A 19551-nucleotide genomic window follows, 5' to 3' on the forward strand; every position below is an offset into this window, starting at 1 on the left:
CTTCTCCAGCATTTATAATTTTCCTATTTGATCATGTTAGCCAATTTGATAGGTATGAGGTGGTACCTCAGAATTGTTTTGATTTGCATTTCTCTAATCAATAGTGATTTAGAGCATTTTTTCATATGACTATAGATAGCTTTAATTTCTTCATTTGAAAACTGCCTGTTCATATCCTTTGACCATTTATCAATTCTTATGTTGTATTTTTATAAATTTGTTTTCTTATAAATTTGTATTCTTATAAATTTGACTTAGTTCTCTCTATATTTTAGAAAGGAGGCCTTTATCAGAGTCACTGATTACAAAAAAATCTTTTAGTATTATAATTGTTAAAAGAAATTTGTATACCATTCTGAGAAAATGAAAGACACAATTTTGATCTAGATCTCATTAATTGCAGATTCAAGTGCACAGGTCAACTCTTGACCTTCTGGTTTTAGTTCTGATTTTTTTTTCCTAGAAGATAACTCTGAAAGATTAAGACAAGTTTTGAAGTAAATATTTTCACATTAAAACATAGGTATCACCATATAAGATTATGCAACATGATTACATTCTAACCCAGTTTGTATAGTAGATATTTCTTATACTTACTTCTGTGTTATACCAGTAGAATACTGATGTTGGAATGTAGTTCAGGGCTGTAGAAACAGAGGAACAAGTATATATATATATATAAAGATATATATATATATATATATACATATATATATACACACACACACACATATATATATATACATACATACACATACACATATTATATATATATGTGTATTTGTAGTTATACACCCATATAAGTATAATTTAAGGTTAAAAGTCAGAAGCAAATGACTTCTTTACATAGAAAACATTGTTTATGGAGAGGAAAAGTGTTATAATTTGGAAGTTATCACACGGAAAAAACGTTTATTGGTCCAGTATTGGGCAACTAGATAGCTTTGACTAAGAAAGGTCATAGAATGGTTACCATAGTTAAACCCTACTTTTGTAAATGGGGAAACTGAGTCTCAGAGGTAAAGTGACTTACCCAAGACCACAGAGTGCATTAGCACCAGAGCCAAACCTAGAAGTCATTTCTTGACTTCTAGTCTAAATATTTTCCCATAATATCAAGCCTAGATCACTTTTCCCCATATATAAAGTAGATGATTCCTTGGTAAAGTATTCTTCCAATGTGTCATCATGGTGTTCTTCTCTATGACTACAAAAGTGCAGTGTAAGCCCTGGCATATACTAATAACTAGATAGACTTCAGATACAAGCTTGACAACAGTAATCAAAGAACTGGCCTTGTTAAAATATGCTCGTCATCAAGTTGGTTGCAGGGAAATACATCTCCTAGCCACAGTTACTCTTGAATGCTTATTATATGCTAACGTTGATTAATGATATAAATAAACAAACACAAGTTTATGTGATTGACTCCCTTAAGCCTTACTGCTCTGATTGATTGTACTAAAATGTAATATTGGAAGGAAGAAGGTAGAGTTTCTTAGAGGCTGGTGCATCACAAACTGCAAGTTTCTAATTGGATAAATCCATATATATCATGCCCCTAGACAAATGCTGCCCCCAATAATATAGATGGAGTTAAGAGAATAGGGGTAGTTAGTGCTTTGGGAGCCAGAGAAACTTTACATTTTTTTAAAACAATGAGGTGAAAATGGAGCTACCAGGTCCTTATGTTGAACAGGCTCAGGTAATGGGTAGTGCCATCTTCTGTTAGTCAAAGCTATAAATGCTGTTTTGAAGAAGGTGCTTCTGTACTTGAGTGGATCCATGATCTCACTGTTATAGGTCCTCTCTCCACTGGAGCAGATTGTGACCTATATATACCTTCTCATTCTGTGGCTACTGCCTAGATACTGGATGGATCCTTTACAACCATCAGTCTCAGAGAGGTTCACTCAGCCCTCTTGAGGAAGAATCTGTTCTAGGACAATTATAGAACAACAGACAGACCCTTGTGGAATAGGGCAAGCCATGAACTTTGTACCAGTACCAAGATATGGATGTATATTTGTAATAATGGGGTAGAGAGAATGACTTAAATTAGGATACCATCAATGCTTAAAACAAACCAAGAAACAAAGAAATGATTTGTTGTTGTTTAGTTTTGTTTGACTCTTTGTGATTCTATTTGGGGTTTTCTTGGGAAAGATGCTGGAGTGGTTTGCCATTTCTTTCTCCGGCTCATTTTACAGGTGAGGAAATTGAGGCAAACATGGTTAAATGACTTGCCCAGGGTCATACAATTAGTATGTGTCTGAGGCTGCCTTTGAACTCAAGTCTTCCTGATTACAGGCTAAGAGTTATATCTACTGCACCACCTAGCTGCCCAAATTCATAATATCTACCATCTACATAGAGCTTTAAAGTTTTCAAAGCCCTTTACAAATATTACCTTATTTTAACCTCACAACAACCCTGGGAGGTGTTGTAATTATCTTCATTTTATAGATGAGGAAACTGAAGTAGACAGAGGTTAAATGACTTGCCCAAGGGCACATAGTTAAAAAAAAAAGGAAAAGATAATCAGACTTATAAGTAAAAATCAACAATCTGTTAGGCCATCTTCAGTGAGAATGGTGTTCTTTTCAATTTGTCAATAATAAACTCATTCTTTAGATTGTACGGAGAACAATTATTTGTCATAAAACTTGGGTTTGTATTCCAGCTTTCTCACCCACTAGCCATGTAACTGTACTCAAGTCCCTTAAGCCTCAGTTTTCTTATTTCTAAAATGGGACTAATAAGCATTCCCAGTCAGAAGATTTAGGTTGAATCGTTTTTCTACCATTTATTCCCTGTGTGAATATGAACAAATTACCTGAACTCTCTGAGCCTCATTTTTTCTTCTTTAAATGAAGTAGAACTCAGTGGCCTGTCAGCTTATTTCTCACTCAAAAATCCCATGACCCTACATGTATTTATGATATCTCTCTCACTAGGCTATTGCACTATGAACTGGAAAGCATCAAATAAACATAAATTATTGTAAATGTAGGCTGTTCAAGGTGGTAAATCCTACCAAATAGATGGAAATCTTCAAAGATGGGGCCCAGAGACACCTCAAAAAAGTACATTTTTCTGCTGGTTGTAGCAACGGCAATTTTGTGAACATTAGGCATGTAGACAGCGTCTGTTGTCCAGACTTTGATTTTCTTCTTTCCTGTTGGAGCCTCAACAGCATCTGCTAACATCTGTCAGGAGACAAGGCTGGGAGACAGAGATCTTAAAAGTGGGGCTCTGGTGCCACCCTGAGCTGCTCAGAAGCAATTCCAGGCCCAGAATCCATCCTCCAATGCAGTCTATGCAGAGCCACAGAATGTCAGTGCTGGGACTGAATTCATGGACTTGCTTAGTCCAATGTGCATCTTTCCAAAAGTCCCTTCTACCCTTTATAAGCATCCTTGAGAAAATGTCATCCAGACTTACTTGTGAAGACCTTGGGTGAAAGGGAAACCCGATATCTACTAAGGAGACCCATCTAACTTTTGGATGACTCTCCTTGTTGAGAAACATTTCCTTACGTTAAGTGGAAAAATGTGTCTTAGAACAAAATTCCTTTCCTCTCCATCAGAAAGAAGATCATAGATATGGGAGTGAAAAGAGGGAATCTTTAGAAAGTAACAACTCTTTAGGTAGCAGATACACCAGAATTCTGATTTGATATGCCTCAATAATATGCAGGTTTAGCTACATCAGAGGTCAAATCATGGTCCCTGAAGCATATAAATAGAGAAAAACTCTGATGTAGCCTTGTTTGCTTCTAGCAAGAGTTAGTCTTTTAGTTTTAGCCAACCAGGTGGTACAATGGACAGAGTAGTGGGCCTGGAGTTAGGGAGCCCTGAGTTCAAGTCCAGCCTCAGACACTTACTAGCTGTGTGACCCTGGTTAAATCGCTTCATTTCTGTTTGCCTCAGTTAAGTTTCTGTAATTGTAAAATGGGAATAATAATAGCACCTACCTCACAAGGTTGTTTTGAGAATCAAAATTACTGAGCATAGTGCCTAGCACCTAGTAGGTACTCAATAAATGCTCATTCCCTTCATTTTCCCCTCAATGCTGGAAAAGAGGTTAGTTTGTATTACTTTTCATACCATATAAACTGCTTTCCTGATGGGTGTGTAAATTTATTCTGTTCCTGCGTGTTTGTGCTGTCTGAATATAAGTACAGTTGGCAAAGGAAGAAAGGATAGTCATCAAACCCTCTCTTTGTCAGCAGCATGTACTGTTGGCCTCTGAAAGCTAACTTTTAAATTTATATTTCTATTAATACCCTTGCTATGGGCAGGCATCAGAAATCTCTTCTTGGAATGTATGCCTTAGACACAATTTTGTACTCCTGTAGCTCTAGCATTGGGGTCATCACCTCATATGTCTTCTGGAGCTGCAGGTTATTGTCCCAGAAACTGAGAATTCCTCCTTTGCTGACAGTCACAAATGAGTGTGAAGTAGAAGGAGAAAAGATGGCTAAGATCCGAGTAGTTGACTCTTGCTGAGAAAAAGGAAGAAAGAAGATCATACTAAGATGGGTTCTTATGTTTTCTTTGGAGCTAATCTATAGGTCATTCCTTTCGTAAGGTAAAGGTGTTTACAACAACTTTTAAGGTTACTTCAGAATTACTGTCTTACATACTATTTATTTGAAGAGGTGTAATGCCAATGCCATATCCAAAGCAGTCACTATGAATATGCATGTATATTTCCAGGGTAAATTTGCAAACTATAATAAACTCTCTTCCTCAAAGGCAAAACCAAAATATTTATTTCGGACATCATTAGAATACTAGGAGGTGAGATTTAACAGGGTATTTATCCCTAATCCAGGGAGCGCAGATATCTTAAACCTTCTTTCTGTCAGGCCTCCCCACAAAAACAAGTCCCCCTAGACAAATCCCTCCCTCTGCCCACTCATAGCTTGATTCTCTCTCTCTCTGCTCTGTCTGGTCTCACTCTCTGCTCATGTTCTCTCTCCTTGGGCAAGCTTCTCCATGTGACCACAGGCTCTGCGTGTTCACAAACTCCATGTGTTAGGCCTATTAATGGGTGAGGAAGATCCTCCTATTCTATTAACATTACTAATATATATATATATACATATATATATATATACATACATATATATATATACATATATATATATATACATATATAATACCATTATATGGTATTTGAGAAGCTGCAAGGCATCAGAATCAAAGAGCTGGTCTTGATTCAGTAACATGGGTTCAAGTCCCCATCTCTTACATCAAATTGCTTTATGACCTTGAACATCACTTAATCTTTCACAGGTAATTTGTGAGTTTCAAATTGCAGACCGTCTCTGCATTGACAGTGGCAGAGTGCTTCCTTAAGGTGAGTTCACTATGCCAATGGCCAGATATGTTTTACAACTATACCTGGTCATTTTAGACCATATCTTTTAGGTCATTTTTTCTTAAAGAAATAAAGTGGTTTGTAAGAATTTGTATTGAAATGGTAGAGGTGAACAGTTAGGTGGTGCAATGGATGGATCTCAGCCTTTAAATCAGGAAGACCTGAGTTCAAATCTGAACTCAGACACTTGCTGTCTGTGTGATCCAGGGCAAGTCACTTAACTCTTAATGTCCCCCCAAAAGGGGGGATAAAGGATTGGTTTTGGAGTCATAAAGACCTGATTCAAATCCTGCCCTTGACATATACTAGCAGTATAATCCCTGAAAAGACACTAAGTATCTGAGGCTAGATGTGAACTTAGAGCTTCCTGACTTCAGAGCTAGTGCTCTATCCATTATGCTACCTAGATAGTTGCCCCTGTCTCAGATGTTTATTAGTTGTGTAACCCTGGGCAAGTCATTTAACCCTGTTTGCCTCAGTTTCCACTTCTGTAAAATGAGCTGGAGAAAGAAATGGCAAAGCACTCTCATATCTTTGCCAAGAAAATTTCAAATGGGGTCGTGAAGAAATAGACATAACTAATATGCTAAATAACAAACACAAATATTAACTTGTTATTACAAGTTAAGAGTAAGATATGGAGGTGGAACCAAGATGGTGGAGTAAAAGCAGGAACTTGCTTGAGCTTTCTCTCAAATCCTTCTAAATACCTGTAAGAAATAGTTCTGAACAAATTCGAGATCTGAAGAACCCATAAAATGACAGAGTAAAATAAATCTCCAGCCCAAGACAACTGGGAAGGTCAACACTAAAGGTCTATTGCACCAGGTTGGGAGTGGAGCACAGTTCAGCAAGGGCTACACACAGAGAGGGCTGGAGCAGGCTTCAGGGGACTGAATCACTCACAGCTGTGCTTGTTTCCAGTGTTTCTGTTTCCAGAAATTTCCAGATTTCTCAACCCACAAACACCAAAGAGAGCATGGAAGATCAATGGGAAATCTCTGTGGGACCTCAGTGAAAGAGGATTGCGGACCAACTGGAGTCAGGTCTCAGGTCTTTGGTGGTGGAGGTAGAGGCAGCAGCAGCAGCAGCAGCAGCAGCAGCAGCAGCAGCAGCAACTGCTTCTGGAACTCTGGGTCCGCAGACAATAAGGGATCAAGCAGTACACTCACATCCACTCCTACCCTCACTGGAAGCAGAGTCCTACCTTAATAAAGAGTTAAAAAGTCAAGTATTTGACTGGGAAAATGAGCAAACACCATAAAAACTCAAGACTGTAGAATCTTACTTTGGTGACAAAGGAGATCAAAACACACAACCAGAAGAAGACGTCAAAAGTCAAAATTCCTACATCAAAAACCTTCAAGAAAAATGTGAATTGGTTATAGACCATGGAAGAGCTCAAAAAGGATTTTGAAAATCAAGAAGGAGAAATAGAGGAGAAATTGAAAAGAGAGATGAGAATGATGCAAGAAAGTCATGAAAAACAAGTCAACAGCTTGCTAAAGGAGACCCCCAAAATACTGAAGAAAATAACATCTTAAAAGTAGACTAACACAAATGGCAAAAGAGGTCCAAAAAGCCAATAAGGAAAAGAATTCCTTAAAGAGCAGAATTGGTCAGATAGAAAAGGAGGTCCAAAAGCTCACTGAAGAAAGCAATTCCTTAAATATTAGAATGGAGCAGATGGAAGCTAATTACTCTATGAAAAAATCAAGAAATTATAAAACAAAACCAAAAGAATGAAAAAATAGCAGACAATGTGAAATATCTCATTGAAAAAACAACTGACCTGGAAAATAGATCCAGGAGAGAAAATTTAAAAATTATTGGACTATCTGAAAACCATGATCAAAAAAAGGGCCTAGACATGATCTTTCAAGAAATTACCAAGGAGAACTGCCCTGATATTCTAGAGCCAGAGGGTAAAATGGATATTGAAAGAATCCAGCGATTGCTTACTGAAAGAGATCCCAAAAGGAAATATCCCAAAAGAGATCCTTAGGAATATTGTAGCCAAATTCCAGAGCTCCCAGATCAAAGAGCAAATATTGCAAGCAGTCAGAAAGAAACAATTTGAATATTGTGGAAACACAGTCAGGATAATATAAGGTCTAGCAGCTTCTACATTAAGGGATTGAAGGGCTTGGAATATGATATTCTGGGGGTCAGAGGAGTTAGGATTAAAACCAAGAATCACCCATCCAGAAAAACTGAGTATAATACTTCAGGGGAAAAAATGGAATTTCAATTAACTAGAGGATTTCTAAACATTCTTGTTGAAAAGACCAGAGTTGAATAGAAAATTTACCTTTTTTTTATTGTAAACATAAATATGCTTTTAAAAACACAATTGAATCTGTATGACTGATGTTAATGAGAAACATACCAGTGGGGGCTCATGAACAACCGTTCTAAAAACTCAACATTTTCCTTAGAATGTTGAGATGGACAGCAGCACCTGTTATTGTTCCTAGCACAAGACACTATCTCCAGATTCTGGGCATTTTCATTGACTAGCCCCCAAGTCTGGAGCTCTGTCCTTCCTTATCTCTACTTTCTGGCTTCCTTGGTTTCCTTTAAGTCCCAGCTAAGATCCCCCTTCTATAAGAAGACTTTCCTGATCTCCCTTCCCTCTGATGATTCTCTCCAATTTATGTTTTTTTAAAAAATTTATTTATTTAATTTTTAACATTCATTTTCACAAAATTTTGGGTTCCAAATTTTCTCCCCATTTGTCCCCTCCCCCACCCCAAAACACTGAGCATTCTAATTGCCCCTATCACCAATCTGCCCTCTCTTCTATCATCCCTCCCTTCCCTTGTCCCCATCTTCTCTTTTGTCCTGTGGGGCCAGATAACTTTCTATACCCCATTACCTGTATTTCTTATTTCCTAGTAGCAAGAACAGTACTCCACAGTTATTCCTAAAACTTTGAGTTCCAACTTCTCTTCATCCCTCCCTCCCCACCCATTCCCTTTGGAAGGCAAGCAATTCAATATAGGCCATATCTGTGTAGTTTTGTAAATGACTTCCATAATAGTTGTGTTATGTAAGACTAACTATATTTCCCTCCATCCTATCCTGCCCTCATTGCTTCTATTCTCTTTTTTGATCCTGTCCCTCCACAAGAGTATTGACTTCAAGTTGTTCCCTCCTCCCATTGACCTCCCTTCCATCATCTCCCCCCGCCCCCCCCATTTATCCCCTTCACCACCACTTTCCTGTATTGTAAGATAGGTTTTCATACCTAAATGAGTGTGCATTTTATTCCTTCCTTTAGCAGAATGTGATGAGAGTAAACTTCATGTTTTTCTCTCACCTCCCTTCTTTTTTCCTCCACTAAAAAGTCTTTTGCTTGCCTCTTTTATGAGAGATAATTTGCCCCATTCCATTTCTCCCTTTCTCCTCCCAATATATTTCTCTCTCACTGCTTAATTTCATTTTTTTAAGATATGATCCCATCCTATTCAATTCACTCTGTGCTCTTTGTCTCTCTGTGTGTGTGTATGTGTGTGTGTGTGTGTGTGTGTGTATGTGTGTAATCCCATCAACTACCCAGATACTGAAAAGTTTCAAGAGTTACAAATATTGTCTTTCCATGTAGGAATGTAAACAGTTCAACTTTAGTAAGCCCCTTATGGCTTTTCTTTGCTGTTTACCTTTTCATGCTTCTCTTCATTCTTGTGTTTGAAGGTCAAATTTTCTTTTCAGCTCTGATCTTTTCATCAAGAATGCTTGAATGTCCTCTATTTCATTGAAAGACCATTTTTTCCCCTGAAATATTATACTCAGTTTTGCTGGGTAGGTGATTCTTGGTTTTAGTCCTAGTTTCTTTGACTTCTAGAATATGATATTCCACGCCCTTCGATCCCTTAGTGTAGAAGCTGCTAGATCTTGTATTATCTTGATTGTATTTCCATAGTACTTGAATTGTTTCTAGCTTCTTGCAATATTTTCTCCTTGACCAGCGAACTCTGGAATTTGGCCACAATGTTCCTAGGAGTTTCTCTTTTTGGATCTCTTTCAGGCGGTGATCTGTGGATTCCTTGAATACTTATTTTGCCCTCTGGTTCTAGAATGTCAGGGCAGTTTTCCTTGATAATTTCATGAAAGATGATATCTAGGCTCTTTTTTTTTGATCATGGCTTTCAGGTAGTCCCATAATTTTAAATTGTCTCTCCTGGATCTATTTTCCAGGTCAGTTGTTTTTCCAATGAGATATTTCACATTATCTTCCATTTTTTCATTCTTTTGGTTTTTGTTTTGTGATTTCTTGGTTTCTCATAAAGTCATTAGCCTCCATCGGTTTCATTCTAATTTTAAAAGAACTATTTTCTTCAGTGAGCTTTTGAACCTCCTTTTCCATTTGGCTAATTCTGCTTTTTAAAGCATTCTTCTCCTCATTGGCTTTTTGAACCTCTTTTGCCAATTGAGTTAGCCTATTTTTCAAGGTGTTATTTTCTTCAGCATTTTTTTGAGTCTCCTTTATCAAGGTGTTGACCTGCTTTTCATGCTTTCCTTGCATCTCTCTCATTTCTCTTCCCAGTTTTTCCTCCATCTCTCTAACTTAATTTTCAAAATCCTTTTTCAGCTCTTCCATAGCCTGAGCCCATTGAATGTTTATTCTGGATGTTTGAGATACAGAAGCCTTGACTTCTGTGCCTTTCCCTGATGGTAAGCCTTGTTCTTCCTCATCCAAAAGGATGGGAGGAGATATCTGTTCACCAAGAAAGTAATCTTCTATGGTCTAATTTTTTTCCCCTTTTCTGGGCATTTTCCCAGCCAGTGACTTGACTTCTGAGTTTTCTCTCCACACCCACCACACCTCCAGATCAGCCCAGCCAACACTTGGGGGCTGAGATTCAAATGCCACTCCCCAGCCTTAGGGCTTTTGGTGTGCGCAGGGCTGCTATTCAGTGTGAGATTAAGTTTAGTTGCTCAGGTGGGAGCAGGGCCGCCACACGGGGCTCAGTTCCCTCAGGGGGTTAACGTGGAGACCTTCAACAATGGATCTGAGCTCTTGCCTGCTTTGGGAGCCCCTGTCTGCTGCTGTCTCTGCTGCTGACTCCTGGGGGCCTGAGTTATGGAGACACCCCGCTACCCTCTAGGCGAGCCAAAAAGACTCTTTCACTGACCCTTGGTGCCTGTGGATGGAGGGACCTGGGCTGCTGCGGGAGATTCTGTCCCTGAAGCTTGCTGGAATCTGCTCCTCTTGGTGCCATGTGGCCAAGGCAGGGCTAGGCTCTGCTCCGGGTCCGGGGCATGATGGACCTTTTGTGTCAGTTTTTCAAGTCTTTCTGGAACAGAAATCTCCTCCACTCCATTGTTCTGTTGCTTCTGCTGCTCCAGAATTTGTTGGGAGTTCTTTACAGGTATTTTATGGGCTGTGGGTTCAGAGCTAACATATGTGTGTCTTTCTACTCTGCCATCTTGGCTTTGAAAATTTGGCTTTTAAATACAAAAATCAAGAGAATCATGAAAAGGTAGCTACGAAAGAGAAATCATAAGGGACTTATTGAAGTTGAACTGTTTACATTCCTACATGGAAAGATGATATTTTAACTCATGAAACTTTTCTCAGTATCAGGGTAGTTGGAGGAAATATATATAAATAAAATTATGTATGTATGTATATATATATATATATATATATATAGGTATGTATATGTATGTATAGCTATGTGTATATTTATACATAAATATAGATAAAGATAGATTAAATAGATAGATAGATGGATGGATAGATAGAGGGCACAGGGCAAGTTGAATGTGAAGAGATAATATCTAAAAAATAAAATTAAGGGTGAAAGAGGAATATACTGGAAAAACATGAAAAGAAGAGATAGAATGGAGTACATTATCTCACATAAAAGAAGCAAGAAAAAAGTTTCACAATGGAGAGGAAGAGGGGAGATGTGAGAGGGAAAGAGTGAACCTTACTCTCATTGGCTTTGGCTTAAGGAAGGAATAACATATACACTCAACTGGGTATCTTACCCTACAGGAAAGTAAGGGGGAAGGGGATAAGGGGATAAAGAGTGAGGGGATGAAAGAATAGAGGGCAGATTGGGATAAGGGGTAGTCAGAAGAATATACTTTTGAAAAGGGACAGGCTCAAAGGAGAAAATAGAGTAAGTGGGGGGTGCGATAGGTTGGAGGGAAATATAATTAGTCTTTCACAACATGACTATTATGAAAAAGTTTTGCATAACTACTCATGTATAACCTGTATTGAATTGCTTGCCTTCTCAGTGAGGGTGGGTGGGGAGGGAAGAAGGAAGAGAATTTGGAGCTCAAAAGTTTTAAAAACAAATTGTTTTTACAGGCAACTGGGAAATAAAATAAGCAATCTATCTTGCCCTATGAGAAAATAATGGAGAAGGGAATAAGAGTAGGGGGGGTGACAGAAGGGAGGGCAGACTGGGGGAAGGGGTCATCAGAATGTATGCCATCTTGGGGGAGAGAAGAGAAAATTTGGAACTCAAAATCTTGTGGAAATAAATGTTAAAAGATAAGAATGAATAAATAAATTTTTAAAAAGAGTAAGATATGGAGAAATACAACTTATAAAAAAGTCTTTTACTTAGCATCCAGCCAAACTATCCACACAGGAAAAAAACAAACAAACAAAAAACCACACAGGTGAAGAATGCCTAGAGTATGATATGCATTTAGATGGACAACCCATAGAACTGATCTATTAGCACATGTCTTTTACCTATACTGTGGGAGGACAATGAAGTAGGTGCAGAATTGAACAGGAGAGTGGTCTGTATTGCACTTGGGAAACTGTGTTTTTTTTACTATTCTTTGCACACTATATTTCATCTCCTGACTGAGCATTACTTTCACTGATTGCCCTTCATGCTTGGAACTCTTTCCTTCCTCTTCACCTCCCAACTTCCTTGAAGTCTTAACTACAGTCCTACCCTCTGTAAAAAGTCTTTTCCATCTCTTCTTAATATTTTTTAAAAAATATTTTATTTTTTCCAATTACATGTAAAAGCAATTTTTAACACTTGTTTTTTTAAAAAATTTTGAGTTCTAGATTCTCTTCCTTTTTCCCTCTCCTCCCATATCATTGAGAAGACTATCAGTTTTATATTGGTTATACATGGTCTGTCATGCAAAACATATTTCCATATTAGTTATGTTGTAAAAGAAAACACAGACCACAAAAAAATCCATGAAAACAATAAATCTAAAAAAAAGTAAGCTTCAATTTATATTCAGACTTCAGCAATTCTTTCTTTGGGGATGGATGCATTTTTCATCTTAAGTCCTTTGGAATTGTCTTGGATCTTTGTATTGCTGAGAATGGTTAAGTCATTCACAGTTGATCACTGCATAAAATTGCTGTTATTATGTACAGTGTTCTGGTTTTGCTCAGTTCACTTTGCAACATATAAGTTTTTCTAGATTTTTATGAGAACATACTGCTCAACAATTTTGGTGGCACAATAGTATTTCATCACAATCATGTATCACAACTTGTTTGATGGAAATCCCCTTAGTTCTTCGCCATCACAAAAAGAGATGCTATAAATATTTTTGCACATATAAGTACTTTTCCTTTTTGTTTTATATTTCTTTGGGACACAGATCTAATAATGGTATTGCTGGGTTAAAGAATTTGCAGTTTTATAGGCCTCTAGGTGTAGTTCCAAATTGCTCTCCAGATTGGTTGAATCACTTTACAACTCTACCACCAGTATGTTAATGTCTCAATTTTCCCACATCCCCTACAACATTTGTCATTTTCCTTTTCTGTCATATTAACCACTTTGGTTGGCATAGAATGGTACTTCAGAGTTGTTTTAGTTTGCATTTCTCTGATCAATAGTGATCTAAAGCATTTTTTCATATGACCGTAGTTTTGATTATTCTATCTGAAAACTGCCTGTTCATATCCCATAACATTAATCAACTGGGGAATGATGTGTACTTATATAAATTTGACTCAGTTCTCTATATATTTGAGAATTGAGGTCTTCAACAGAGAAACTCGCTATAAAAAACTTTCCCCAGTTTTCTGCTTTCCTTCGAATCTTAGCTGCACTGGTTTTGTTCATGTAAAATCTGTTTAATTTGATGTAATCAAAGTTATCAATTTTACATCCTATAATGCTCTCTTTCTTTTGTATGATCATAAATTCTTCCTTTATCCACAGATCTGACAGGTAAGCTATGACATGATCCCATAATTTGCTTATGGTATCATCCTTCATGTTTAAATCAAATACCCACTTTGGCCTTATCTTGGTCAAAGTATATATATATATATATACTGAGCCTCATGTTGGCTCAACATATATATATATATATATATATATATATATATATATATATATATATATATATATAGATAGATAGATAGATAGATAGATAGATAGATAGATATAGATATAGATATAGATATAGATATATATGTATACTGAGATATCTTTGACATAAAAAACTCATCAACTTGAGAAGGTTGGACTTTTTCAGTCTCTGTTTGCAACTTGCCTGAGGAAAGGCATTCAATTCCCCTTTCAGCATTCCTAGTAACCCCATGATTATTTTCAGAACCATATTTCTGTTTAGATATCTAGTCCCTCTCTGTAACTCTTTTCATGAGGAATTAAGCTGCATTGTGGGGAGAGATCTTGAGAAATCCCTTAGAATCCTGTTTTCTTCAGGCCACCAAATGCCCAGGTAATCCAGAATGAATTCTTGCCCTTTTGCTTAATTTGCTTTTCTTTAAAGTAAGACAATGATAGATACAAAGGAACTAGAGCATTTAATTGTAAGATGAATAATTGTCACTTAATGTTTTAACATTAGGATTTGAGAACCAATTTGAGAACTCTTTGGGATGGAGGACAGTAACATCAAAAGATTTTTCTTTCCTCTTTCCTTTTCCCTCAGTCTTCTTACCCAGGATTCTATTTAAACAGTAGCACCCCCTTGACCATACTTCTGACATATTTATTCCAAATGTCTGTCTTCAAATCCAGTTCTCTACAAAATCCAAACTATAGCTTAGTTGGAATCCTACAATGAAGGACAAAAATGTTTTTTGCTGGGAGTCTAGAATGTAGTATTTGGCATTGTGGTTCTAGATTCATTAAGACCTTCAAGGCCATCTGGTCTAACCTCATTTTACAGAGGAATAAAGGGAGATCCAGAGAGAGGTTAAGTAACTTTCATAAAGTCCTGTATACAGAAGTACCAGAAGTGAGATTTGAACTCAGATTCTTTGATTCTAGAGACAACAAGTTTCCTATTATGCCACATTCCTAATCTATTGAGCCTCTAATTTTCCAATAACTTCTGGGGCTCTCTACCTTTCTAATCTTTAAGCAGATGTTCTTAACCCTGTGCCAGAGACCCCTCTAGCACATGCCTAGTATTGGCATCGCCAATTACATGTCTTACGTGAAGGTGAAATCTGTAGACTCCTTCTTAGAAAAAGGTTTTTAAGTGATAGAATTAAATTTAGAACTAAAGGAAAAACAAGTATATCTAAAAACAGCTATCAAAACATTTTTTGAAAAGTTCATGGATCCCATTTGAGGACCCCCCAATTTAAAGGATAAGATGTTTCAGATGGTATCAGTCTAGGTTTACTCTCCTAGTTAAGATACATATCATGCAATTTTTTTCATTGATTACACTGAATATTTTTCAGTTGCTTTTATATTTTGTTTTACTTTTGTTTTCTTGAGAATTTCTGAATCTTTTTTCTATTTGTCTATGTACAGTGATAGAGCTCTGGGCCTGGAATCAGTTCAAATCTATCCTCAGAAACTTACTAGTTGTGTGACCCTAGGCAAGTCACTTAACCTTTCTTTGCTTTGGTTTCCTCAACTGAGGATAGTAATAGCACCTACCTTATAGGGTTATTGTGAGGATCACATGAGATGGGGTTTGTAAAGAGTTTAGCACAGTGCCTGGCACATAGTAGATATTATATAAATGGTAGCTATTATTATTATTATATCAGACATCATCTATTTTACTTAATCCTTTTATGGATGAAGAAAGCTGATCTAAGGAGGTCAAATGACTTGTTCAAGGTAATACAAAGTTAATGACAGATACCATCCAGGCCTTTCAGCTCATAGTCTAGGGTTCTTTCTGGTATGCCACTCTGAGAAAAATTTTTTTTTCTAGGTCTATTCTACTCAGCTAAAGCTTTCAGTTAAAACTACCTTTCTACAAGACTTCCAAATTTTATTGAGTCATTGCCAATTACTTCCCCTGTGTAGACATTCCAAATTCCTATATCCTACAAAGGGCAAGTTAAGGAAAACTTTGTTTAACTAAAATAGCCAATTCCCCAAAAGTTCTAGTTAACTAGAATGACTCCGAAATGGCCTGGAGGAAGCCAGAAGATGGCTGAACTCTTTTTTTGCTCCCTCCCTGCCCCTCAGTGTAGCCTAGAGTATTGGTAGGAGGTTTAATTCTTTCCTAATCCCAACCCTACCCGACCCCACCTCTCACTGGTAGTGTTTGAGTAGTTTAACCCTTGGCCTTTTAATGCAGCTTCATGCTCACCCGATTCTGTGAACATTGTCGGATCAAGGGCTTCCCCTGAAAGTAAATGTTCTTGGATTTTTCTGAGTGATCTCTCTTTCTGTATTGGAGTAGCAAATGTGTACAGAACTCGCTCCAATCCACAATATTGTCACGGGCTGTGTGAATCTTTAAAAACAAGAAAACACACGTACATGTACAATAAAGCATCTATAGTCAATTTGAGCTCCTAAGACCTATAGGCCCCCCAGAGAGGAACTTTTTTTACCATGGCTGAAATTCTCCTTAGATTTGAGGCTAGCCAAATCCATTACAGGGCAAAGCTTTAAAACAGGACAAGGGCAGGAGTTAGGAAGGTCAACCACTGCATTCTCTGTTGTCCATGAACCCCTGACTGGACAGAGACTTTATTGATAATGCAGTTGACAGTCATTGGAGCCAGAACCTGTGGCTGCTAAGGTATAGGCCTGAATCCAGTCTCCAGAGGGACATACACTAAATGGGAGTAACAGTGGTGGGAGAAAAGAGGGAAAACAGTGGGAGAAGAAAATAGGAACTTGTATGTAGGGCAGATGATATTCTCAGTGTAACCTGGGACTCTATATAAAATCTCTAGGGCTATTGCTACATTTCTTCTCCTAGAAAAATGCAAAATGCAGAAGACTTTTTCTCCTCCATTCTACACAAATGCTCAGTTCCTCATTGGAAGAAATGTCAACAGATGGTGGTAGTTTTAAAAGCTCAGAAAGAGTACCTTGTTGAAAAGTAGTTCAGTTTGGCCATTCCAGTACTCTGAACCCAGAAGCTCAGTCAAAGCATTCTTGAACTCCTGCAGAGTCAAACTTCCCGAGGGATAAGATGTCTCCCTTTTGGGGAGCATCTTGCAATCAGGATTGCATACAGCTTCTGGTTCTGTTTGTTCTCCATTTGGGGCTGTAAAGAGCTGCTCCAAGTGTATCAAATGACTCAGGTGTAGTTTATCTTCCAGACTGTTTTCTTCACTCTGATGAGGGCTAATTAATAATAATAATAGCTAACACCAATATAACACTTTACGTACATTATCTTGTTTGATTCTCACCAAAAATTCATGAGAGATAAATACTACATGTATTATCATCTCCATTTTATGGATGGGGAAACTCAGAAGGAGAGGTTGATTGAACTGCCCAGGGTCACATAGCTAGTAAATGTCTGGGACACATTTTGAACCCACACTTTCAGTACTTTGGCCTCCATGCTATGTTTTCTCTTAAGTTTGAAAGGAGAAATTAAAAACAACAAAACCAAACTCTGGTCAGTGTGGAAAGTTATCTACAATCATTTCTTCAGTGAAACTATTTCCTCTTGGAGCAGCTGCTACCTTATGGCATTTCACAGAGTTGAGTGGGAGCTCAGAAACAAATTTTTGTGAGTTGCCTTAGGCAAATGCAAGAAAAATGTTCAAAAGCTAGGGGAAGGACTGGAGCATCCATTGAAGGGGCTGTACACTTTCTCTTCTACTCTTTGACCCTTATTTCACCCAACACAGGGAACCCTTAGAGGGACTACATGTTCTTTTCTGCTCCCTGACCTGCACTCAGACCAGAGAAGATGTAAATGGGCTAAGGTCCAGGAGACCCTCTTTCTCATTCAATGTTTCTCTACAACCTACTAATCCTGGAGGAGCAATCAGGTGACTAAGGCTCAGAACTACTTGCCTTTGTTACATAACACCATCCCATATAATCTGTAGAGAACAAAATTTATCTCCACATTTCTGGTTAAGATGATGATGTGAATCCCAGTTTTCCTGTATATACCCCAGTGCTTGTCTTGAAAAGGACAATAGTTAGAACAAGGATAATGAAAACTGAAAAGAGACAAAAGTAAATTTGTCAAGTCCAGAAGCTCTATAAGAAGAAGGTCAAAATCTGATAGAAACAGAGAGGTGGACATACCAGGGAAGTCAGCACAAGCCTTGGTAAATGGACCTGCAGCCTTTAGGAGCTGAGAGGAAAGACTGCATCACAGAAAATATGAGGAAACATAATAGAATACAAAACACACAAAAGAAATACTATGGGTTGAAATAAGCCTGTACAATATACAGCCCAAAAATGTAGAGGTTGTTAAAGAAAGTAAAGATGTAAAGAGTGCTTTTCTGTGCCCTGCTTAACCTGCCTTCCACTGGTCATTGTGCCTGCCATGCAACTTGGTGGATGGGTTGCCACTGCGCACATTTTCCTGTTTGTCATGTGACCAGAAGCAGCCAACCATCTTCAGTCTGTCTCTAGTCTGAGAGAGGTGAGAATTGTATCTTTTAGCTGTACATAGTAAATGTAAATAGTAAGAAAAACTGAAAAATGTATTAAAATGTACCACTTAACAAAGTAATTTTTTAACATTAATGTGATTTGTAATTTACTGATACTAATTGAAATTTCCCTTTTTAAAAATGTAATTTGCAAAATAATTTAGTCATTAATTGTACCTCTACTTGGAAAGTGAGCTGCTAAAAATCTATCTGCAGCCTGAAGTTTAGCCTGTTTTGATTTTGCCCTCTACCTACTGCCAAGTTGTACATTTCTGGGTGAAAAGAAGTCCAAAATGTAAACCCAGATAGAATACAGCCAGGTCCCAATTAATACAAATAATGAATCCCTTGAATTGTCTGAATGTATTCAAATTCATAATTATTTGAAGTTTTAGTTATATAAAATATGGCCACTGTTTCTAGCTCAAAGGAAATATGCAGTGTGAATCTGAAAAATGTGACCACTCCAGAGGATTCGTTATTCACATTAATTGGAACCTAACTATAATTTCATAAGTTGTAAGCAAATTCTGAAAGAAAAAAATGACTAGGTGACAAGAAACACAAGAATGACTTGAAATTGTAGGAGGAAAATGAATGAAATTAGGACTTAAGAACTTCGGAGGGGAAAAGGTGAAAGCAAAGTAAATTAGAACAGAAAGTTAAATAACAAGCTTTAAGAGATGTGGTCTATAAAAAAGATTATATCAGAACTCAACATGCCATGAGACTACCAAGTCAAAAAGTTTTGTTTTACAAAGGAGGAAAATATTAGATATTTGTCATAAAAAATATTTGACCTAAGGAAATAGGTGTTAGAGAAATAATTCAAGAACTATTGAAGTCCCTGAAAATCATGATGAATACAAAACCTATATAATGTGTGTGTGTGTGTGTGTGTGTGTGTGTGTGTCTGTGTAATACACAAAGGAAAAGTTCTCAGAACTGTTGGACCTAGAGGGCAAAGTCTAACAGGAAGAATACACTGATCACCTCCTGAAATAAACCACAAGCTAAACACATGCAGGAATATCACAATTAAAATTCAGAATTTGCAAATTAAAATAAATACTACAAGCATCCAGAAAGAGTTAAATTACAAAAGAATCACAGTTGGAATCTATATAAAATTATCCTGTAAGTACAAAAAAATCTTGAGAAGTCAATATCTTAAAAGGCAAAAAGATACAAAAGATCAAATCAAGACAAAACTGACTATAATCACATAGGGGAAAAATTGACAATTAGCAGAAAAGGGAATGTTTTAAAGTATTCCTCATGAAAAGATTAGAAGTGGTTAGATACTTTGAACTACAAACATAGGAATCAAAAGAAACTTAGAA

At 37.3% G+C, this 19551-nt stretch overlaps 1 protein-coding gene across 13 annotated transcripts in view; it reads right to left on the reverse strand.

Annotated features, from left to right (window-relative positions):
• Nucleotides 1–19551, reverse strand: part of LOC140528056 (cilia- and flagella-associated protein 337-like) — a 165045-nt gene that overhangs the window by 103092 nt on the left and 42402 nt on the right. For 10 of the 13 annotated variants that reach the window (XM_072645514.1, XM_072645515.1, XM_072645511.1 and 7 more), the window contains 5 exons: nt 16667–16925; nt 15934–16080; nt 4382–4507; nt 3038–3209; nt 598–644 (listed from right to left, as the gene is read on the reverse strand). In XM_072645514.1, the coding sequence (XP_072501615.1) occupies nt 598–644; nt 3038–3209; nt 4382–4507; nt 15934–16080; nt 16667–16925 (751 nt within the window). Of the gene's footprint in view, nt 1–597; nt 645–3037; nt 3226–4381; nt 4508–15933; nt 16081–16666; nt 16926–19551 lie in introns of all 13 variants that reach the window. The other 3 variants (XM_072645522.1, XM_072645521.1, XM_072645520.1) reach the window with 3 other exon arrangements.

This window comes from Notamacropus eugenii, chromosome 2 (genome assembly GCF_028372415.1).
Source record: "Notamacropus eugenii isolate mMacEug1 chromosome 2, mMacEug1.pri_v2, whole genome shotgun sequence".
Taxonomy (NCBI): domain Eukaryota; kingdom Metazoa; phylum Chordata; class Mammalia; order Diprotodontia; family Macropodidae; genus Notamacropus; species Notamacropus eugenii.